At 30.3% G+C, this 26313-nt stretch overlaps 1 protein-coding gene across 1 annotated transcript in view; it reads right to left on the bottom strand.

Moving 5' to 3' along the window:
* LOC148300508 (uncharacterized) overlaps positions 1 to 26313 on the bottom strand; it is a gene marked incomplete at its 3' end in the record, with an annotated part of 142832 nt that overhangs the window by 48993 nt on the left and 67526 nt on the right. The window contains exon 3 of the mRNA XM_088274667.1: positions 17071 to 17152. Within this exon, the coding sequence (XP_088130793.1) occupies positions 17071 to 17152 (82 nt within the window). The remainder of the gene's footprint in view (positions 1 to 17070; positions 17153 to 26313) is intronic.

A 26313-nucleotide genomic window follows, 5' to 3' on the forward strand; every position in this document is an offset into this window, starting at 1 on the left:
GTTAATGTCTAGACAGCAATACGACGGAGAAGTCTCAATTGTACTGAATAATTCTCTTACCGGCCAAAGATAGAAATATAAACGGGTAAATTTTGGAAGCCCTTTGTACTTGGTTGAAAAGCGTTCTTGTGAATAGCATGGGAAAAACTATCAGCGTTCCACCAATTGACGTCTATTTTCTAAACTGAAAACCGATCAGGCGAAAGTTTTGATGCACTTGCAGTTTTGTAACGCCCTGTACTAAAGCCTTTGTCGTATTTTCAAATCAGAGTAAGCTGCAAAGTGAAAAAAAACGTGTCGTAAAGTCAAAAGTTATGACAATATGAGATAAAGTTTATGGAAGATAAAATAGAGAGGTTAAGTTTGAAAGCAGTTTCTGTTCACACATGAATACCCTCACATCGACCTCTATTGATAGAATACCAGGGAGGAAATGGTAGACATCTTTGAAGTGTTTTCGTAAAATGAATTTGCTTATGATACTTTACCAAACAAAGATTGTGATAACTTACGTTTTTCAACGACAAAAAAACATGGTAATTTTGGTCAACGGAAAAAAATGTTTTTAATCTGAAAAAATATAAGTAATCTCGATAAGTTGTTTTAAAGGTAGAGATTCCTAGTATTTTCCTTTTTAATTTCTTTTTCATGAGCAGATGCATGAATGTGAAAGAGGCGAAGATTGCAAATAAAGATTGGTGTAGCGTTCTATTCCCTCTGCCTACTCCTGAAGAAACAGCGTGATAGTTAGTTAGTTAGTGAGTTACATATAGTTTTTCCTTATACCTACTCATTTCTTCTGGTGAAGAATTGAATTCCGTTTTACCGACAAACTTATGTTGTTGTTGTGTTATGTATAATTATGGTATCTCTTCATCTTGGTGGGTAGCATTTTTAATATTCATGTTTCAGAAAAAGTGAATTTTACTAAATATTATATCTAATAAGTTATTTTTTAGAAATTTTCATTAGACAATACGATGAAGATACCTCAGATTTTTCCTAAAACTAACCAAAGCATGCGAGATGGCCCATTAAGCTCTTATTGGCGAGGCGGGGGTGATCAGATAAATCAGCTTCCCTAAGTTAGGGTAGGTCCCAGCCCTGTCTTAAACCAAGGGTGAAAGCGCCCTGGCGACAATATCACTAGCAAACACGGACATGTAACGCAGTTAAGCCGTAATCTTTTTATTTGCGAACGTCACTTGCCAAAGTTAAGCCAAATCCAGGATAATTGGCACACGCTGTAATAATGCGACAAGTGGGGTTGATTTAAATAAACGCTGAGTAGTTCGATAGTTCGATTTATTTTCAAGCAATTTTTTTTATCGTTTACACAAACTCATAAATTGAGCGTTTTACTAAGATAAGAAACATGTTATTAAGATGGAAAAAGGATGTCTAGGCTTTCTGATCATTTATGTAATAAGCCTTCAATATATCGTTAGCTCATAAATTCCCATATCATATACCCACCTCAATAACTTTATCGTCTCTATTATAAAATCTAGTAACTCAGGGTATCCTTGTTTCACTCAATAGTGCACTTTTTTAAGACTATGCGTATGTATATTTTGAGTATAATTACTAAAATAAAATGAGCTTAACCTAAAAGTATTAGGCATTTAAGATAAAATGCTGGGGAAGGGTTGAGATATCGTATTGTAGTTTAAATTGGCGTCTAAATCCGAACGAGATAGTTCCCTTAACTTGGATATACTGAAATAAACTTAAATCGGAAAATATCTATGAAAATACATATTATATACAACTTACTCACACTTCCTAGAATGAGTGTATTTAATACCAAAAATTTGGAATATCAACTCGGTAAACCAACTTGTAAACAAAATATTGTAAGCAAATAAAATTAATATGATCCATGCAAAAGTATGCTTTATTTTTAATATAATAATACATAGAAAAATGTAGTCATTATTTGTATGAAAAATACAAAAATTGTATCAGTAATACAAACAATTATATCCAGATTCAATCTTCCATGGATTCACTTTTCCTTAGAAAAATTCGTTCTTGCAATGAATAATGAGCTACATCCCCTTTTGACCGGTAATGACCGTGACGATAGAGCTTTACTAGAAAGCGTTCTCGGCATAGGAGAAAATAATCGCAGGGAGAAGAAAACTGCAGTAGAAATAATATCTTAATCTTTGGCACTTAGTGTCGCTTACGGGCACTAACTCGGATACATGACTCTGAGACTGTGACTCACAAACCTTCCTCCCCCGACGATAAAAGGGAGGTTACTTCCTAGTTCAGTCGCGTCAATGTTCGTAAGGACTGTTACAAAGCTAAAAAGATAGTTTTCACATAAAAACAATTTATTTTTACAACAGTCTTAAAGGATTTGAGCCTTTCAATGTAACAAATGACTAAGTGCATCCTTAGATACTATTTTTGGATAGTATAAAACAAAAGCAAACTTTGGGTAGCTTTTTAAAACTTAAAATAATTTACCCGGTTAATTTATTCTTTGATTTAAAGTTATTTTCCTAAATATTACAACAAATGTTATAATATTAATGACGATATATTTTTACTTTTGTAATATGTAGAAATTAATATTTAATTAATAAGTTTATTCTCTTCTATTTTATTTTAAAGCTATAAATGTATCATTTCAGGCAAAAATAAAAATAAAAATGCATAAATAAATAAGGAACTGAATATTTTTAATGTTTTCTAAATTTAAAGAAATAAATAGATATTTTAAGGAAAAAAATGCTAAATCCTTTAAATTTTCCTTTTGCTTAAGCGTAAAAAAACCTTTGACTTTTGAGATTTCTAAACAAATTTTAGCTTTCTATGTGTATTTATGTTTTGTACTGGTATTCCTTGGTGTAACTGCATTCAATGAAATAAAACAACAGCCATATAAAACTTTTTATTTGACTAGTGACCTAGTTTTGTCACTAATTAACCAGTTTAATGATAACAGTCACTGCTCAAAGCAAATAAAATTGGAAAAGTTTTATAGTATTATAAATACCAAAAAACGTATGTTAGTATTCATGTTTAAAAAATTATAAACATATTTACAAAATTGAATTTTTAATTAACTGAAAACATAAAACAAAATAATATTTCAGAATACATATTTTCTCAGCTTTTGTACATTCCACCATTAAAACTTTGGTGACGATTTATAGCATTAATTATATTAAGTATATTAAGTTTATAGCATTAATTTACTTAAATTTATATATGTAAGCTTATTTATTATATTATAACATTTTAACAAAGTCTATGAGATCATGTAGAATTTTATGGTATTTTTCATTTGGCTAGGCATCCGTAATAAATAAAGGTATATTTCCCGCTTCGGTGAGTACTCCCCCAGAGAACAGGGGTGGACTTCCCAGTAAGATGAACCATCATCTCGTGATATATCGGGCGCCCTGCCCAGCTGAAAACCTACAAGTGCAGACAAGGGTTGTGATATACACACTTAATTGTTTTGCAATAAAACAACGACGAGTATTGGGATCGATTTTTTCAAAATACATTTGTTTCATTTCCTTTATTTCCAAACGAGTAAACTTAATAAGAAAAATGTTCAAGATAAAAATAATAGTAGGTATATTACAATGAAAACTACATAGGTCTTTCCACATAAATTTTATTTGACTAGCCACCGGGTTTCATAGTAACCGACATCATCAGGCTGGTATCACACCAGTCTGATGATGTTGGTTACGATAAAACCCAGTTGCTGGAAAAAATTATATATTTGTTATTTTATTATATAAAATGCAGTACAAAACTAAAATCTAAAAAAAAAACTAGTAGATGGTTACCTACAGCTTTTCTAAATTTAAACATGTACGATTGTAATCGTCCTTTTAATAAATTGTTCGTATTATTCCTCTTCCATTTTCTTTCCTTTTTACTAAGCAGTAATATGCTTTACCTCAAGTAAATTTTTTTTCGTCATCTGAATTCCGTTACATACATGTATATTTTACTACTACATACTAGAATCTGATGAATCTGAAGACTGATCATCTGTCCTTTATTTAATTACATAATTAACAGTCCGCCTCCGTAGTGTAATGGTCAGCACGCTCGGCTACCGTTCTGGAGGTCCCGGGTTCGATTCCCAAGGGGGGAAAATAAATACAAGTGATTTTTTCACTGTAATATTTATTCAATATAACCATGGACTGGTACCTGAAGCGGAGGGCTGATCACCTTTCCTTCATGTGTAAAAACGATCAAGATAACACTGCGTTTACATGACACAGTGCCCTATGCACGTTCGGGTGCAGATAAGGGTTTTATTATTATTATTATTAACAATCGCATAACTATTGTAAATCGATAAATGTGGTTCCCTATGCACTAATAGGTGTAGACAGGGAATAAACTACCATGATTTAGAATTTTACACAGCAAACGTCATTTATTCAAGCTTTTAATTTTTTTTAAACAAGTTATACGAAATTCTGAATATGCCTTTTAGTTACAAATTACTATAAATGTATGGAATAGATTGAAAGGAAGGTAGCAGACAATGACGAGGGGGAAGTAACAGTCCGAAGGGACTGGTTAGGATTTTACGATAATTGAAACAATGAAAAAGCGCCCTTACTGACATTAAATACTTTATAGTATTCTTTCTTTATTATTGTTTAACAAACATATATACTTCGAATGTAAACTTTATTTAAGTAATATAAGTTCTATTTCAAGGATTAAAACTAAGTTAATAACTATTTATTCATGGAATTAAAAGGTTTTTTTTGTAAAATAATAAAATTAACAATAATTAAATTACAATAATCCGGAACTTAACACAAACGGATACATAAGAACTAGTCTTGACAATTTTAGAAGCGTAAAAAAATATTTTCATTCAAACCCTTATCCGCACCCCAATGGTGCATAGGGCACTGCGTCGTATAAACGCAGTGTTATCTTGATCGTTAACACATGAAGGAAAGGTGATCAGCCCTCCGCTTCCGGTACCAGTCCAAGGTAATATTGAGTTAATATATGTGTGAAAAAATCACTTGTATTTATTTGACCCCCCTGGGAATCGAACCCGGAACCTCCAGTACGGTAGCCGAGGGTGCTGACCATTACACTAAAAAATTATTCACTCTTGAAAAATATTTAAAAATAATATGATAATAATATTACATAAATAACTTATTTTTAACAGTGTTATCGATCAATTATTACTATGTAATACATGTGTTGAGTGTGTCCAAATTTTAATTCACAAATCTGGGTTTTGTCCACTTGGGAGTAATATTTTTATGTTAATAATAATATTTCAACACAGATGAAGAAGAACATTGATATTTGGTTATTTATATGGTTTAAGACTTGTCATTGGCTCGTTTAAGTGATCACTTGGAATATTTACTATTTTACCGATGATTAACACTCACATTACTCATATAAGTAGTATGTATGCGAGTTCTCGGCACTATCATTCGTTGAATTGGATAAGATTTATTTTTATTTATTTTGCAGAGAACTTCATGAAGTGTATGTAAGATGATTCTACTTACATAAATATAAATAAGATCATTTTATTCAATATATTCAGATCTAGTTTTGATATAAAATAGTTTACAGTTTCATTTGTCGTCGGTTTATTTGATAAATTATTTCAAAATAATTTATTTAATTTATTACATAATCAGTACATTTTAAAATAATAATAATAAATAAAACCCCTATCCGCACCCGAATGGTGCTTAGGGCACTGTGTCATGTAAATGCAGTGTTATCTTGATCGTTTTTGCACATGAAGGAAAAGTGATCAGCCCTCCGCTTCAGGTACCAGTATGGACTGGTACCTGAAGTAATTTTTTCGATGTAATATTTATTCAATATTACCATGGGGTAATATTGAATAAATATTACATCGAAAAAATTACTTTTATTTATTTTACCCCCCTTGGGAATAGAGCCCGGGACCTCCAGAACGGTAGCCGAGCGTGCTGACCATTACACTACGGAGGCGGACAAATTAAAATACTCCGGATTAATAAATTTATCTTTGAAACTCAAACATTACCTTCTTAACTCTGGATACATGTTATATATTATATATATGGATATATTTATGCTAATGATCATTATAATATAATTTATTATTAAAAGATATGCAGTTCCGCGAAGCATTAAGCGGAGAAAATAAACGCTACAATGTAACACAGAATAATTATTTCTCCGGTCTGTAATCTTATTAAATACTGTGGCAAGAATTACAAGTGTATTGAGAAACGTCGATGGGCAGTTACCGAGAAGACTTCACGAGTATTTAATAAGGCATCTTCATTCAAGTTAACCTTACAGTTCAAATAACACAAAAAAAACTACCCGAAATCATAAAAAAGGTTTTTTTATTGTGGTATTCTCTCAAATAGGGAAAAATGAGGGATAATACCAAAATACTGGAGATGGAACACTTATTGCTTTTAAGTCAAAAATTTGAAACTCTGGGTGTCTGTAAATACCGAGACTTTAATGTTCTTCTTCGTCTATGTTGAGATGTCGATGATGGAAAAACCCAGATTTAGGAATAAATTTTGGTCCCACTCAAAATGTTGCGAAAATACGAGTTAAAATCAAAAACCCTTCCAAACAATTTGATAAAACTAACAAGCTAACAAACTAACCATCGCACCGTTTCTCCGCAGGGTTAGGCAGACAGATTAAAATGCCACACCAATCCGTATTTGCAAATATTATTCGCCTCTTAAACATTCATGCACTTCCTTGTTATCTTATTCCGACACCTGTCGTGACCGCTTTCAAATATTTGAAATACCTGATCATGCCGAATTCTTCGGTCTCTTCCCCTACTTCTATCACTAACTACATTCGCCTCATATTTTTTTTTACAATTCTTTCTTTAATCATTCAAATTACAAACCCAAACCATCTAAAAATACGTTTCTTAATTTTATCAATATGCTTATCTCAGCCTCGCAATATTTCCTTATATCACCATTCGAGCACCTATCATATATTTTATCTTTTTGCCGCACATTTGGACAACATTAAGTCTACTTCTATCCTTCTTTTGCCAACTTCATGCTTCACTTCCAAACAATTTGAGATTTTAACAATGGTAGCATAAAATACATGGAACTCATCATTTAGTATTATTTTTAATTTAGACTATGATAGTCATTTACTTATTTTTCATTTTAAATATATACCTACATATGAATTCTTTGCAAATACTTATACTAACACCAATAAATAACACAAAAATACACTAACTTGTATTTATACAAGGTTTTTTGTAGTAATTTTTCTATTAAACTATAAACATGTTTTAAATGAAGTGTAGCAAAAACTCGTGAACTTTATGTTATTTAAATATAATTTTGAAGACTGAAATGTAATTAGTTACGCTGAAAGTACTGTTTACTTATAATATCATCCCACGCGTACTACGTTACTTACATACCACAGAGACTGTGCCACTATACACTTAACCTTACCTGCAAATTTAAATTTACATACCCAATTATAACACTTACTGAGTGAAATCATTAATTATACTTCAGAACAGAGACATATATGTAATACAATATTTCGTTTTTTTAACTAATTTACTTCAAATACATGTAAAAATATATTATCATATTTATGATAAATAAAATTTCATTTAAAACTGTTAATTAAGTACCTAGAATTGTAGCTTCATAGTAGTTTGAATATGTAATAACAAGGCGAAATATTTGTAAAAAAAATATATTATTATGTTTTTTTTATAATAAAATACATTTTAGTAAACTCTGAAAATCAGTGTTTGACTTGAATATTTAATACATAAATTGAAATGGAGTTCTACAAATTTAACGCAAAATCTGTCAGTGTATTTTTTTTCTTTGGGGGTCAAGGGATCTTGCATCCTTTATGTCACTGCGACCATATTAGGTCTATTGTGACTTTATCAATGTATTACTTGACGCTATAAGTAAGCAGGTTATGGCAGCATACAATAATGACGTATACGTATTCTCATTTATGGTTTAACTCTCAAATTTAACAAACACCATGATCTCTTTGTAAACACTTAGAAACGTGACTTTGAATTTTAGTTTACTTCGAGTAAACACGGATGTAACTATGACACACATAAACATATTGGCGTATTTGTACATCGTTAAGGATTCTATTGACAAACTGCAGTGTTGTTGAAGATTTCGGGCGTATTATTTGATACTTGCACGACTGAATTGCATTACATTACACTGCATTACATCAATACAATTACATTGTATTTCAGCATCGAGTCGATCGCTGAAATGCAATGCAATGCAGTGCAATCCAATGCTTCATTGAATACCGTGAATATCGATTTAGATGACGTCCTTACATGATATTTTTATTAATTATTCCTTAGTATTTTAAGCGGACAATTTAGGACTTTTTAAAATTGAAAGTAAAATATTTTTAAAAAGATACTGTTAATTTGTGTTAAATTCATTTGGTTTCCATTTTTTGTTTGTCAATAAAGGGAATGTATTAATACAGTGGATTTGTATGGTTTGTTTTCTTCAACCCTAGTTTAAGACCGAATACAGGATAAATCGCAACTCAATTTTCTTAAGATCCAAGTTAAATTTGACGTTAGATTTTCGTATTGAAAAGTTAGGTTTTTCTTCGAAATAAATGGCTTTGAAAAAAAGTAAATAAATGGTTTGGAAAAGAAAGAAGTTAAAAAAAGATATATTCTAAAAAAGGGATACACGAATTCAGAAAAAATATATTTTTAAAATTGAACGCAAAAACACGTCCGACCCCTGGTGCGGCCGTTTACGTTTTATATTTGAACGTTTACGATCTCAGCTTTAAGGATGTTCAAGGACAACTGACAGGTAAAAAGTTAAATTCCCAAATAAATTGTTTACGATCATCATTATCAGATACTCCTAATAAATTTATTCAAAAAGTTCGCTTTACAACCATAAAAACATGAGTCCCGATTATCGATTTATCACATTCCGTCCCCTCTTTACTCACACAAATTAAGTTTGGAGAATAGGTATCCCGGAAGATGTCATTTGAATGCCGATCATAAACTTTTGCCTCGCTAATGCTTCAGCCGCCCTTTTAAGATAATTGACAAAAGACGCGAGGGTTTGGCAGAGTTTCCCATCACTGAATGTGCCTTTTAACCTACCATTATCAGGCAGCATCTGATTCATATTAATTACTGAACCATTCTTATACACGTGCTCAGAGTAAAAAAATACTAATCAAACTCTAACAATTTGGCACTAGAATAGCGTTTAACACTTCCCTTTTTATATGGTTGATGATATTGCATGACTTTTCTTGAGTTTTGTGGACTTTACAAAAGAAATGTTCATTTCGTGAAAATGTCCCCCTACTCCCAAGACTGGGCGATGCAATAAGTTTTTCATAGCTATAAATCTAAAACAATAAAATGTCCCCCGAAGTGATAAAATATTGTATACGTAGGTTTCATATAAAAGAAAGCAGTGGGTAATAAATTATTCAGGGAAAATTATCGTTTTCCGGTTCATAAAAAAAGTTCGTAGGTATGATTTCATGAATTATTAAAAAATGTTATTTCATGAATTATTAAAAAATGTATCACTCATTTGAAACATTGCTTTTATTAAGTTTTACTTGGTAAATTTCACCATACGAAATATTGATTTTTACAAAGTAAAACTTTAATTAAAAATGGATAGGTATCATGTCAATGTGACCACTGAAAAAATTAATTAAATAATAATACTTAATTGTACCATAACTTTGTAAAAATGAATAATGCTTAGTTTGATTGAGTATTTTTCAAAACATCAACAAAAATGACTAAAGTGCGCAGGGATTCTTGTTTACAAATATAATTTATATTAAAATTATATTACTAAACTCTCCTGGCTCCTTAATTTAATCATATTTTTATTATACAATAATGTACGTAATAAGTACATAAAATCTCTTAAAAAGTATGCATAAATACAAAATACTTGATACTGACGAACGAAATTTTGAAAACTGGGGATAGATATGTTCTCGTAATGCAGGCATCTTCATGCCGAATGGAGAGAATATTAATTTAAATACCACCCTAAAAGCAAACAACAATAGTTTTTAACTATCTTCGGTAACTCCATTAAACTCTTATTAATTTTAGATCGCACGTTTTTAAATTAAAATTCAAAGCACAATTTAATACTCGGTTCTATTACCACTACCGCCTCATCCCTACCCTCCCCATCCCACTATACTAACCCTGACTCCGCCGTCACCGCCGCTGGCTTCCACACAGGAAAAGCTCCACCCCAAAAGAAAATTCTTGGCAATAAGACAAAACTTAAAGTACATTCGATCTATTATAGAGATAGAAAAATCTCTCTATTAAAGCTGCTCTACTGAGAGAAAACGCCAAAAAAGTAAACTAAGAGAAATAAATTCTCAAGTTTTTATTGGCTTAGATTTTATGTCCAATTTAAAGTTTTTCCTAACTTTTCAAATATAGGCCTTCTGGGTATTTTAAATTTTTTAAGTCTCTCCAATTAATGTGTTATAATATTTTTTACTGTACTCTTTAAATCTACATGATAATTTGGTGGTTTATTAAAATAAACTTTTACCGTAAAGATATCGTTGATTGTTTTGAGATCCTGAGTGTTTGCATTTCGTTATAACCAAATGTAATTCAAGGCATTAAACCTTTCAATATTCTATTACATGTAAGGATTATAAAATTTAAATCATAGATAAAATAGAAACAAATTTTGAATTCAAAATAAATAAACCAAATTGTTTTATTTTCATTTACACACATACATTATTTTATTATTTATTACGGTTGTTACTAAATAAATTAAAATTGACAACATTTTGAGTGTGTCCAAATACTTGTTCACAAATCTGGATTATCTCCAATTACAGGAGTAAGTTTTCTTTTTTTTTACATCTCATCAAAGATGAATAATATGGAAGTCTGGGCATTTACGGGGCTGACGACCGTCATAGGCTGGTTTAAGTGATCACTTTACACACGTTCACCAATTCGACTCATTATTTACAACCACACTACTCAAAGTTCTATATATGAACCAATTTCGAAACGTTGTTCTTGAATCACTAGAACTTCACTAGAGACATCTATTGGTGAGATGATTTTTATATTATTTCTTAAGGGAGCACTATTTCTAAATGGTTTCAATTTTTGAAGGGAAAAAATATTAAAAATGAATTCACCACACAATTAATCTGGAAAACCATTTATGACTTTCAAGGAAATGGAGTGAATAGAACAATAAGGAGAATTCTGCCTTCTTAATTGATTTAATTAAGAAAGGGGTTTTTTTTTCGGAAAAAAAACTTTTTTTTTTTCAAAATGTATACAGAGCTTTATTTTTTCAAAAAGGAATTAAAATTTCTGTATGTGTACGCCATTTTAATTTTCTTATACATTTGATTTTTTTCTTCATTTTTCTCTGAATATAAAATTTTATGAAAATAAAACTATAAAATTTTAAATGATGACCTTAAAGTCATTCGTAAACACACCATAAATTATTTTAATGAATTTCTTTTGCAGTTAGTCAAAACACGAATGTTTTTCAAATCCTTTTTATTCCATCTAAAGTTTCCCAAATATTTGTTTACCTAAGGTGAATTGAAAATATAATTGCATATTTAAATGAGGTTTTAATAAATGACATCATGAATCTAAACTATGTGTATATGTAATTCATAACCTACTCAAAATAACTTATTTTAATACACTTTTTCAGACTTTTTATGCTTTCAATCAATTGGTTTCAAATTGGACTTTTGGTGTAAATATATAACGTGGTAACATTTTTCTTCGTAAATTGGGTGTAAATAATATGTTAAGTGGGTGTATAATAATAAAATAAACAATAAGTTGCTTTGTAATTAAAGTTTATTCTTAGTTTATCTTTATAATATTTTTCTATCTATCTATCTGATCCTGACAGTTCAGAATATTATATTTTTTCTATCTGATGTCTTTTGTTTTATTCAGTGCGACACATGCGACATCTGGTGGTAGAACTGTTTTATGTAGGTACTATTTGTAAGTACTTAATAAAATGTATAGGTAGGTACCTAGGTATTTTATTACAAATATTCTATCCAAATTATACCTCACTTACCTACCATCATACTGATTTCCTAGAAAATTAGGTAAAGAGAATAGAACACCACACCAACCTGTTTTTGCAAACAATCTTCGCCTCTTTTCCTCATTACATTCAACTTCATATCAACTTCTGACCTTACCACATTCAATTAGTTGAAATGCTTGGTCACGACAAGTTGATATATTCAACATTTTGAGTGTGTCTAAATACTTGTTAACAAATCTGGATTACCTGCTATTAAGAGTTTTTTTTAAATCTCAACAAATATAAAAAAGAACATGGAGGTCTGGAATACGGGGCTTACGACCGTCATATGCTGGGTTAAGTGATCACTGTAACATTCACTAATTCTTCCCATGATTAACAACCACACTACTCAAATTCTTATTCCTATTCAACTTCTAAACATATTGTTCAAATTTGAAACATAGTGCTTGAATTCACTAGAATTTCACTAGAGGCATCCATCGTGATATAAGAGAAGCTTTTTATTAAGGAAAAAACAATAATAAGCTGATAATGTCCAACGTCGGAATCATTTTATTGACTTACTTACATAATTGATGTTGTATCTTTGGATCGATTTTTCAGTCAGTCGGAATTCAGACTTGGTGCAACTGTATTGCTGAAACGTCATTAGCGCAACGTGTAAGTTGCATTGGCTTTGTGGTGCACCAACCAAACTGAAAGCTCCACGGTAAAAGCTGAGGTGAATTTCATTTGCTAGACCGCCTGTAATATGGAATTACACGAATGCTTTTGCAGGTATTAATTACGAGTACAGTGAATGCCTTTGGAATACGTTTCTTGTTCAATAGTTTCTAATTTTCCAGCATTTACAAGTATCTACCTGCTATTGTATAAACTTGTTATTCAATAATATGAACACTATTTAATATGAAAAGATAGCATCCTAATACATATATATATATATATATATATATATATATATATATATATATATATATATATATATATATATATATATATATATATATATATATATATATATATATATATATATATATATATATATATATATATATATATATATATATATATATATATATATATATATATATATATATATATATATATATATATATACATATTTTATTACAAATTTACATTCGTACATTCATTTTTAATAGTTGAAATAACGCGGGTGATAGATAGTACAGTCAAACTCAGTTTGATGACGGATGTCTCTAAACAGGGTCTACAAAGTACCTCCAGACGATCTCTCTTGCATACTCTTGTATCTATACTTTACGAAACAATTTTCATCTGCTCAACGTCACTGTATTTCTCAGATTTTAGCCTAATAACAAAATTACTCATAATAAAATATAATCATGCAAATATTTTCGTTTTCAACGTATAATGATCACTTCTCACATAAAATAACTTCCTATATGCTTCGTATATGATCACTTATGACAGATAATAACTTCTTATAACATCTTATTACTCACGGTAAACATACATTTACCTTTTGATTATTTACGAGTTTAAGAAGCAGATTTAATACGTTAAAAAATACGCATAAACAGTGTGAAAAAAATACACATAACACATACAAATATTTATTTCTTTCACGCAATTATAAATACCACGTGATAAAATTTGATTCCATCAATTACAGAATTTTACTAACACACTTTATAACCTACATTCCCTTATATCATACGTATCATAAAATCTTAAGAGTAACATACAATTCGATATTAAATTTCATTCACCTTCAAAACAGCATGTGTTTTTGCTAAATAGTAAAAAGTTTTTAGCAAATATGTTAGAAACTCCTGTTCAGAGAATTCAAATATTCATAAATTTAAGAACTTTTTGTACCAACATACCATGCAAAACATATTAAGTGTGTACATTCATAGTTCTAGAAATAACTTGTTATTAGATATTTTATTTAGAAATACGTTGATTATATTCAGAATTTCAATGGTTTTTTTCCAAAGGTTGGAAAAAGGATACTAATTAGTATGTTAAATTCTTTTAATCAAAGTACGTATCTACTACGTTAGATTTCAAAAGCGAAAAATTCCCAAGTTATCCGTAGGTAAGCCAAAGTATTATAAATGGGAAAATTCCTTATAACGAAAGTTTTTCAATTTAAGCTGCCAAAGCGCAGGAAAAAACTTTAATAAATATTTTAACAAAATTTTTCAGCATACGATATTAAGAGGAGAAAAATTTCAAAATTAATAAATAGAAGTATTCACGATTATTTAATCAAATAAAACTTCACCGTGCTCTCATACCAAGGCTTGTACAAAATTATGCATAAAATTGCATATTATAACTAACTACCTTACCATCACGCCGCTTCCCCGCAGGAGTAGGCAGAGAGTATAGAACGCCACACCACTCTGCAAACATTCTTCGTCTCTTCTACGTTCATGCATCTCCTCATACATACCCGCCGATCATTTCGATTCCTCACCTGACCGCTTTCAAGTATTTGGCATACCTGATTGTTCTAAGCTTTTCTCGGTCTACCTTAACTGCTTTTTCCTACTAGATTCGACTCACAAATTTGTTTTACCGTTCTTTCCTCACACATTCGTTTTACATGTCCAAACCACCTCAAAACACCTTTCTTAATGTTAACGATAATGCTTATCTCACCTTAGCATTCCTTTCTTGTTTCAGCATTCAAACATCTATCATACATCGTTTTGCCGCACATTCTTCTGAGAGATCGCATTTCGACTGCATTCAGTCTTATATCGTCCTTCTTTTGCCAACTCCATGTTTCGATTCTATTCCACCAGTATGATCCAGGTTGGAACCAGGACTCCGTTGTATACTGCCAGTTTAGCTTTCGTGGAAAGGTCTTTCATATTGTAATATTTATTGATTATGGATAAATTATATTTTATTCTAACAATTTTTTTGCCGATAGTATCAAAATTGAGAGTTAGGTTCAAAGTCTGGTTTTTCACATCCTTATATGAACGACGCGTCGTGTCGCGACGCCTGGCTTCTCTTTTTAACTACTGCAAATTATTATAGATATTTTTTTTATTTTTACCTTTGAATTCTTATAATATATGAATACAATGTTATCATGATGACAATTTTTAGTTTCTTGATTAGTCTAATACCTAAAATTTTCTAATTATACCATATTTTTAGAGTTCCAAAGGATAAAATTATGTTTAAGTAGTGAAAAAAATATCTACTGTCATGAATTTATATAGTTTATGTATATTTTTTTACATAATTTACATAATTTTTTTGTGCATGCAAAATTTTCAAAGTTATCTTTAAAGTGTACCATCACATAATTTTATTATGTGTCCCTACATATACATCTGGATCCAAAATAACAACCTCCACACGTAATACGAATATCAATGATACTCTGGTGGGCTTTTCATCAACCTTTGAATTAAATTTTATATTAACGTATGGATATTCAAGTTATATTAGTAATTGAAAATCCTTTTAAAAAGAAATTAATATTTCAAAGAAATATTAACAATTTGTCTCAGAAATGATTTGATTATTTCGTGGAACAATCGACTTTTATTGGTTTCAAATGTTCTTATATAATTTAAAAACGAACTTTTAAAATAAAAAATACTAATGTAAATATTTAAGAAAATAAAATACGTTTTTAATTTAACGCTATTTTCTTTTGATTTAAAAATGACAATTAAAATCATAATTATTTGAAAAAAGACGTTTTAATACTCATTAAATAGAATTATTGGTTAATATGACCTCTATTCAATATGTGAAGATTTTAATTATAATTTCATGATTTTAAACAATTCGGGAAACAAATGTAATTGAAAAAATGACATGAAAGAAAAAGAAGACTTAACTAAAAAGATACTAAAAACATAGTTTTGTCAATGAAAAAAGTTTTATATTTAATTTATCAAGTAATGTAAAACATGAATGTATTTTACATAAAAAATACGTTTAATAGATTACGGTTTAAAATTACCTGGATATTTTATACCCCTACGTAGGCGGCTCTTTATATCATTCAGTTCAATAGAGATGGCAGCGTCCCGACGCCTATGCTCATCAGTGTCCATTAATTAGACGTTTCTTTATAAAAGAAAGTTGATGCTACATTCACAGAAAATTTTCCTAAGTAAAAAAGTATTTCATCCCCAATACGACCTTATTTACAGACTCCTCTTTTTACATTCGTTACATCATCATTCAAAGCTTTGTAAAGAATTCAATGCCTGTTTTGCTTCTTATTTTTAATTAAATAACTTAATGATATCACTAATATTTACATATAAATGTGTATGTATGTTTGTGTGTATTACAAGATGCAAACAAAATAAAGAAATGAGAAATGAATGTAAAAATAAATTGTATTAATTTCCTTTTATAACAAATGGGACTCAAAATTAATTAATGATTTTTTTTTAAATTACATTAAAACAAAACAAACTTCCGAAATGTTGGCGATTTTACAATAGTGATTCTATCAGCGGAAAACTCTTATCTCAAGTTTGTGTCTAATATTCTCGTATCATAAAATTCTATCCGCGTAAATTTGCTAATCTTATCTAGTAAAAAAGTCAAAAAAATATGTAAGCATATTTCCTTAAATACAAGTAACTTTAAAAAAATGCTTCACCTATAAAAACAACATTTTACACGGAAATGACGCTCTCATCTACAAAAATAAATGTCTACTGTTCACCAATTCAGTAGAAATTTTATTAATTTTTTGATTAATTATTTTCAAATATATTGTGTGATATAATCGGATTAACTTAATTAACACATTAAGTTTGGAAAAGGGTACACGTCTTTCATCATGTTTGCACAGTTTTTTGTATATTTCGGTAAATACGTTTTGTAAAACGTTTTCTTGCGGTGGTTTCATATAAATTTATTAACTAAAAACAAATGAAATTAATTTACATACCGATTCCAATTGTTGGTTATCTCGAAGAGTCAAGTGTACTCCGATTTGTGATACATCCGTTACAGCATATTTTGGTATACATCTGAAAAACAATTAAAATAACACATTAAATAAAAACATAACACGCTATTCAAAAACGCTTTCAGAAATCTTCTTAAAACTTATAACAAATGAAAATGTATTTTGCAAAGTCGCATTCGGAATACTAAAATTGGATTTTGGTTTATCTTAATCAGAGGATAAGCATATAAATTTAAAACTTGAAGTGTTTATTTACTAATTACAAGTAATATTAGGCTCTGTAAGTTTATGTTGGGTAAGGTAAGTTTAGGTTAGGTTTTCAATTTTTAAGAACTTAGTACCTACTTGGAATGAAATTTTGAAAGTTTTGAGTTAGCTTGCATTTGACATTATTATGAAAAATTCACCTAGTTCGAAAAAATGGAAAAATTCTCAAAAAATTAAAAAGTAATAACAAAAAAAAGAAGAGGACAGAGCGAAGCTTTGTTGCGGTATAATCTCTTAAAGTCTAATACTCTTCTTATCATTCATCGGGCGAAAAAAAGGAAAAATTCTAAAAAAATAAATAAAAAGTGATAACATAAAAAAGAAGAGGACAGAGCGGATCTTTGTTGCGGTATAATCTCTTAAAGTCTAATACTCTCCTTATCATTCATCGTTCACTTTCTTTCTCTCTCTTAAAGTCTCTTTAAGAGCTTAGGGTAAGCTCGTTCACTAATTATTTTCGCTTCTCAAGCATTACAAACGAGTAAAATGTTTCTCTGGTATAAAATAATTAGCTCAACTTTATATTTGATACCGATATGGAACTATTAATCTTTCATCAGCCTTGTAATCGCAATTCCTTGAGGCATTGTTGAAAAATAAAACACAACCCTTCGAACAAATCATAAGTTACGATAATTAATCACAATATTGTTCGCGAGTTGGAGCCACGCGAGCTAAATTCACAAATTTATTTCACGATAGCTAACCACGATAACTGAGACCTCGAAATGTAAACCCCAAAGGTACATTTGCTTTATATTTTTATTTCTGTACCATTAAACTTGTTTTATGGACTAAGAAAGGTTATTAAGGATGCGTTTGAATAACGAATAGCCGTGATTTGTGTCCGTACAGAAATCATTTACCCAACCCATGGCGGAGACAGAACGATTTCATAAATACACTGTCTTTCCAATCATTTCATTTAAAAGAATTATCCATGTACATCAACACTTTATTAATTTCATTCATAGATTTGGCAGTCACTTTGTGGAAAAAATCTATTCATTTTTAATTAAAGTTTTGCTTAGTAGGTGATTACGGTGTTTAAAAAGGATGCGGAATGCATCTAAACTCGTGTCACAGTATATTTAAAGAAATAATGGTATAACTAAGCAAAACTTTCATTAAAAATGGATGAATTTTACCACGAAGTGAATTCCGAATCAATCAATAAAATTTGTTAAATAAAACTAACACAAAATGATTTTAACTTGTTCTTTATTTTATATAACAATATAACAACTCAAGAATTTTTTCCACATATTTTTTACTTGACCAGTGACCGGGATTCTTCGAAACCGTCAAATAAAGAATATGTGGAAAAAAACTAAATAGTTGTTATTTTATTATATAAAATACTGTTTCACTAAGAAATGTCAGTACAAAAGATAAATCTAATAGTAGTAATCTCTCTTAGAAACAGTCAACATTAAAATTTATAAAAAAAAATAGTACCTTTATATAAAAACCCTTATTCGCACCCAAATGGTGCATAGGGCACTGTCATATAAACGCAGTGTTATCTTGATCATTTATACATGAAGGAAAGGTGATCAGCCTTTCGCTTCAGGTACCAGTCCATGGTAATTTTGAATAAATATTACAGTGAAAAAATCACTAATATTTATTTTACCCCCCTTGGGAATCGAACCCGGAACCTCCATAACGGTAGCCGAGCGTGCTGACCATTACACTACGGAGGCGGACATAGAAATATTTAATTATATATGAATGTATACTTTTTGTTTTTTTTTTTATGTTTAACATATTCAATATAAAATTTCTTCCATTTTTCGCTAACATTATGTAATATTTACAAATTTTTATACGAGAATTCGTTACGTTTTCTTTAGTAACGCTTTGCGAAATGTAACCTCGTAATTGTGTATATTTTTTCCCTTGGCTGGATATCGTTATTTGAGAGACTTTTCAAAATGGAGATGGGTATCAAAGGCGCTTCGGGCAAGTCAAATATTTATTGTTAACGGAAACGTGCTGTTAAAACAGTAAATCGAGCGTTCTTGTTGTTCATAGCATACCAATTCCATTGCTTTGTTCGACTGTAAACTGAAATATGTACTCGTGCATATAATTCAACACAGTATATCTCGTAGAAGGGTAAAATAATTATTTAAATTAAAAATATATAAATACAGTAAAACCTCGATTAAACGTACCTTTGATGAACTTCGGATGTAACGGACAAAAATCCTGTCAAATGTAAAAAAACGTCCTGTTAATATTATCCATACTTAAATTTTAGTGTCGCCGCATGCAAACAATTTTATACGGCCATGAAAATCATAAATTATGTCTCAAAACTTCAAAATGGCAAATAAAATTTTGTTCCTTTTCAAAGCAGGATTACCGAAAGCAAGCGCGTCGATATCAAATAGCAATCTCACATCACGTATAATATATTAAAACGCGCGTATTCGGTTGCAACGAAGTGACTAAAAAATTGTGAATAATATGATGAGGTTTGAGATTTTGAACAAAATATTTACACTTCAATGTATTTAAATAATAATAATAATAATAAAACCCTTATCCGCACCCCAATGGTGCATAGGGCACTGCGTAATACAAACGCAGTGTTATCTCGATCGTTTACACATGAAGGAAAGGTGATCAGCCCTCCGCATTAGGTACCCAGTCCAGGGTAATATTGAATAAATAGTGCAGTGAAAAAATCACTTATATTTATTTTACCCCCCCCCCCCTGGGAATCGAACCCGGGACCTCCAGAACGGTAGCCGAGCGTGCTGACCATTACACTACGGAGATGGACGAAATATTTTAATAATGCATTTAAATAAGACCATTAAAGTAATCGAAAATTAAAAAAAAAACTTTTTTCTTATTTTCCTTTAGAATTTATACCCACCATATATATACAAGGTAAATCTACAAATAAGGGATTTTAAGATATTTCCTACAATTTTTTCAAAAACGTTAATTTAAAAATGTAAGGTAATGTAGTTCAGCCGCTCTACTCTACCATACTTTGGCTCCATATATACAAGATAACATAAACGTTAGTACATGAGAGAAGTTACAACATATAAATTATAACAGAAAAGTGCAAATCAACTGCTCTAAACTCACATTTATTGACTCCGGGTAAATATACGTGCAAATACAATTACATGTAAATAAAGAGAGCGCAATTATTACATTCGTTCTGTAGTGTTGCATAATCAAAAAGTTGAATATATTTAAAACACTGCAGTATTATTCGGCAGTTTTGTTTTTTTTTTAAATATCTTCTGGCTTAACTCAAATTTACTCTGGTTAACTTATTTATTTTAGTCTGCTTACGATTTGAAATAAAATTATATAATAAAAACACACAAAACTCACAAAAAATCTGTGTTTGATTTAAAATTAATTCATAAATTATATTGGCATTTGCACTGCTATTCAAGTCGACTAACCGCCTCTGTTTTATATGATAAGTATACATATTAAGCGTGCAAAAGTACAAGGTACAGTAGAAAGGAAGTTATACATCGCTTGAATTAACCCCCACCCCGACTCGACCATAAATATTATAAATTTTCGCCCACGAAGTCACGAAGGCATGTTTGATATAAGAAAAGGTGTTACTTAATTGAAACTGAAAAATTAATGCGAATGTTTTAAGTTCAAGCGCCTTTACCTGACTTGTACTACATAAAAGCCTTGTTTAGTACACGGGTAGTTAGTAATACGAGGTTCGGGTTGAACAGGCACTCTAGGGTAGGAGGTATGCCTTAAAATAATACGCGCTGAACGCTTTGTAAGAAGGAGAAATATTTATCAAATGTGTCAAAGGTCTTTGTTACGTGCTAAATTACTATCTTTGAGGCACAATGACCAAAAAAACATTATTTAATAATATGGACCAGGGAAAATATGCCATAAATTATATTATTACGCATTATTTTATATATTTTAATTAATATTGATTCCCAATAAACTTGATAAGATTAAAATTTTAACTTTTATATATTTTTTTATTAATATGGATATTTTCACTTTTTATTATTTTGCACGACTTCTAAGTATAGTGAGCGACAAGTTTGACCACCGCACCGTAAATCAGGTCCATTTTGAAAAAAAAAATTTGTTGTAATTTTTTAGATTATGTATGTACATATTTTGTATTACCTTGGAGTGTCAACTAAAACTGATAAATAATCAAATTCATTAAAAAAAATCAACGGGTCGAAGTGTTTTTTTTTAAATATATTTTTCATATCTACCATCCCTTTCTTTACTATCTTACCTATATACAAGCTTTTAAAATGAAGTTTTGGGGGGTTGTTCCTTTACAAAAATAAAAAAAAATTATTATTAAAAAATAACAATATACAAAAAGTTAAATTAAGTTTAATCAATAATATACATTTATGCAAACACACACATATAAAGATATAAAGTTAAAGACACAATTTAAAAGTTACCTCAAAAGGAAAACAAAGCTGTTTCTAATAGTAAAAAAGTTCGTCATTAATACTTCATTCATAAATCATAAATCTTTGTGTGATTTTAATTCACATTTTTTTTATTACGGGGTATTTTGTTAATGAACACCTTGGATAAATTTATTCACGTGGGATAGTTGATACAATGTTCAATGTTTGGAACCAAATATACTAATTAGGTAATTTGTTCCGCATACCCTATCTTAATGTCCCATCTTTGGACAAAAAATACAGCTACTGTTCACGACAAGTACCTACTGTTCAAGAACTGGGTATCATGTTACCTTTTTTCAATAGAGATGTTTTTTCTCTCTACAACCACCGATGTGTGGTATATCTTACTTAGATAGGATACAGCTTCTAATGAACCATGTCGCATCTCTGAAGCATACGATTTAATATCGTACACATTTTTTAAATCCGAATTTTAATAATAGTTCTATTCAAATCTAAGATCCATGATTCATTCCCTATTCAAACACAAATCGGATGATCCATTTTTTTAAATACAATAAATATTGAGAACTCAAATATTTGTTTTCATTATGAAGAAGTACATCTGTAAGTCTTATGAATAATAAGTAATATAAAAAAACACCGTTTAAATTAATTGAATGTCTTTCAAGGATTTCATCAATTTTTTCAGAGCCTTTTCAGAGTAATTAATTTTAGGAAAAAAAAAATCGAAAAATGGCCTACTTTTATAAAAACGCACAGAGTGTTTCTATGTGTGTGATTCTGCCAACTCACTTTTTTCAGAAACATAATTTTACTTACACGAATGATGTTTTCAAATAAAGCATATTGAGTATTTTGTTTTAAATCATGGGTTTAATGTTAATGTTTTCTATTGCATAATGTGATCTCTCAAACCTGTCCATGATAGATCATTATCCCTGCTACTGCCTTTAATTTTACATTCCGAAGTCAGTATCTTATTTATCTCTGTTTATGTGTCTTTTAAAAAGTGTATTTCGATTCCACAGAGAATCAAATCCGGAACCTTTTGTATGTTACTTTGAACCCTAAATAACATGCAAAATAAAATAAAATATAAAATAAAATGTAGTAATTTTTATTTTTATATATTTTTAGTTAAAAAAAATACCCTTCTTGTATCAAATTTCGTATATGTATTGTATTGCTTTATTACTCTTCTCAGATTCCGAATTACAGGGGTGAGCTACCATTTTACATTATCTTGAATAACGTCATCATAAATTCAGGTAAAACATTACGTGAATTAGTCTCGATTTGCCGTCGGCTGACTGCACTGAGTATGGTTGATACCCTCATTTCCGCTCCTGTTTTCTGTATTCATTACTTCATTATTTCATTTTAGATATCTCCGAGACTCTAATGCCTGCGCGTGAAACTAACAAATGACCCATTATTAAGGATACTTTATACAATGACTCCCTTCATAAAGATGTAATGTCTTAATATCTCAAGTCATGTTTCAATAGGCCGATTCAAGTGTTTGTTTTTCCCCAAGACAAGTTATGTCATCGCTGGGAAGATATTATGAACGGTGGAGTTTTAAGTTTCACTCAATCATGTACCATGTACCTACAATATACAAATGTGTGAGTATGCATGTCATTTATATGAAGCGTCCGCTATAACAATTTTGAATATCCAAATCACATACGATTATAGGATTTGTCACAATCTTCTTCGATGGGTGTCATCTCCTACCAGAATTCGGAGATGTTTAGACAAGGAAACACCGAAAAACAGGATGTAGCACTGTTCCTTTTTTCAGGTATTTTTTACAGTTTTAAAGCTTTCTCAACTTTATATGGGACATTTACCTATCATTCTTTCTTTTTTATGAAAAAAATAGAAGCTGAGCATCCCAGGGATTGGGCCTGGCGTTTGGCTGGCTTAAGCGATCACTTTATAAACTTGTGTAACGTTCGCAGTTTCTCCCATTGTTGAATATCCATATAGGGGGGAAAGGGAATTCGGAAGGCATCCATAAAGTGAATAATCCAGTATCCGATATAATTACGTTTTAGCCTATGAAGATCGAGAGGAAGGCGTTAGGCAATTTTTCGGCTTTCTTTTCCAAGCTCCAAACTCAGTCCACTAGACGTCCCGAGACCGATTGACGACGTTTTATTTTTATTTTTATCTGTCATTATCATCATCAACCTATTATTATCCAAGTCTTTATAAGCGCCCTTGAAGTAGAATTTTATGAAAAAAGCGCTATAAATATTCTTCAAATTATTATTATTATTATAAATATTGTAATATTAATATTGTTGATATTTTTCTAATTATGTTATCTTGAGATGTTTGGTATTTGGTGCACAATATATCTCCTTTCTCCAGGTCACGGGTCAAGTTAAAGGCATTGTTAAAAGTCTATCTTGTTTTCTCCTTTATTTGACTAGGCCATATTAAAGAATATCTCATTTTCTATCAAAACCATTCTTGGCAAAATGCTCTAAATAGGGAAAAAAATATTTACATGTTGTTCAGTTTTTCTACTAGATACAAATGGCTACCTAAAAGATGGATGTTCAAAGCATGAATGAATATTGTAGTATAAATTACTTGGCAAGAAATAAAATTATTTATTGCAGTGTGAAATACCTCCTTTCTTGTAGGTTTTGTTCCTTTGTTAAACTAGTTTACGATTTCCGAAATATTTGGTAACTATGTGCTAGAAGCAGTCCAAAAAATGTCGCAACATTGTGTTTTAATAGTGCCATAACGTTACCCTACATAATAAAACAAAGTCGTTAATAGAAAATTGGATACATTCGAGAATATGTGACATTGTCGCTATTGTTTAATGTTGTCAAGACTCGATGCAACAAAACAAGACATAGTTTTATGGAACTTTTGCACTGAAACGGAAAAAAGGATACTTCAAGCTTCAGTAAATTGCGATATTGCTCTTTTTTATATATTTGTGTTGAGTGTCACAACCACATATACGATGGAGTATCGTCAACAAAAAGGTATTAAGAAAAAAAATATCATTAATAAAATGTATAAGGTAAAAATATCAAATTTATATTACATATCATAGTACTACAGGTATGTGTCATGTTAATGTTCGTTTGCGTAAATCTTATATCTCTCAAAGCTATTCACCGATTGCTTTAAAATTTTGATTCAACGCTGCATTGAACTACGCGCGTCACCGTAACAGATGTTTTTACCTTTGGCTGAAACACTTTTTTCCTACAGTGGCAGCGCCATCTGTTGAATGTCAAAGCCACACACATAATACTAAACAATGCTCATGGCGAATAGCGTCACTTAGCATTTTTAAATTTTGTCGATTGCATTGTTGGTTCACGGGTTTTAAATATTTTCATTGCTACACTTACATTGCAAAATGAAATAAAATGTAAATATTTGCTTTATTTCTTCTTTATTTTCTAGCTAACCAAAATAAGCCACAGCGTCCCATGGCTGGGTATAAATAATACTAGCTTATTACATACATTATAAAAATAAAACATTTTATGCAAAACTATCAAAATCGGTAGACTGCTAAGAAATATTTTATTTTTTAAATTTATATTTTTATGCTATCGTTAATCACACAGGTAGATATTGTCGGAGAAAAATTAATCATATTCAAGCAGAGTGGATGAATAAATCCCTGTACAAACAGATCCATAGTTTGTCTCTCTGCAGCGAGACCTCAAAAAACCAAATGAAATATTGTTTTTCATTTTCACTTGAATTTTTACCAAGCTTTATTCAGTTGCAACTTGTCTCACTAACGAACTGAGCTGTCCATGTACAAGATCAACATGAAGAGTACTCATTGATACTTGAAATTATTTCAAACTCTTAATCATGCAACAACTGTTTTACGTCCAAGCTAGCCCTTATAAGGACATATCATTTTGTACGTACAGAAGAAAGGGTCGTGACCTGAACGCAGTATCTTCGGTAACATTTCAATAAGGAAAAGTTCGTGAAAGGAAGCCATAGTTGTGACTTATTACGATACTACGGCAGCGCCGTGGGGCAGTGACTAATGGTGAATATCTTATTTGGGGAGACATATTACTGTTTAGATCCTAGAAACAAGAAGAAACTTGCCCTAGGATATTTATCGCAACGTAACAATTTGCTAGCATTCTGTAATTAGTGATTAGTTTTCAAAAATCACAATTTTAATATTTAAAACTAACTAACTAACAAACCATCACATGACATGACAGAGGGAATTGAAAGCCACACCACTCTGTTTTTGCAAACATTCCTCACCGATTGCATTTATATATCTCCTCATACATACCCGACGATTATTTCAACTCCTAGCTTTCGCTGTTAGACTTTTATTTGCAATAACTGATTTCAGTACACCATTCACTCTGTTCCCAGCATTAATACATCTGTATATTGAAATGAATGCGTACAGGATGTTGAGGATTCCATTAGGTACACATTTGAAATATTCCTTAATTTTATTAAACTTAATTTATTTTTATACATAAAATGCCCT

Source organism: Brachycentrus maculatus, unplaced genomic scaffold (assembly GCF_059751285.1).
Source record: "Brachycentrus maculatus isolate JH-2025_06_01 unplaced genomic scaffold, ASM5975128v1 h1tg000704l, whole genome shotgun sequence".
Classification (NCBI taxonomy): domain Eukaryota; kingdom Metazoa; phylum Arthropoda; class Insecta; order Trichoptera; family Brachycentridae; genus Brachycentrus; species Brachycentrus maculatus.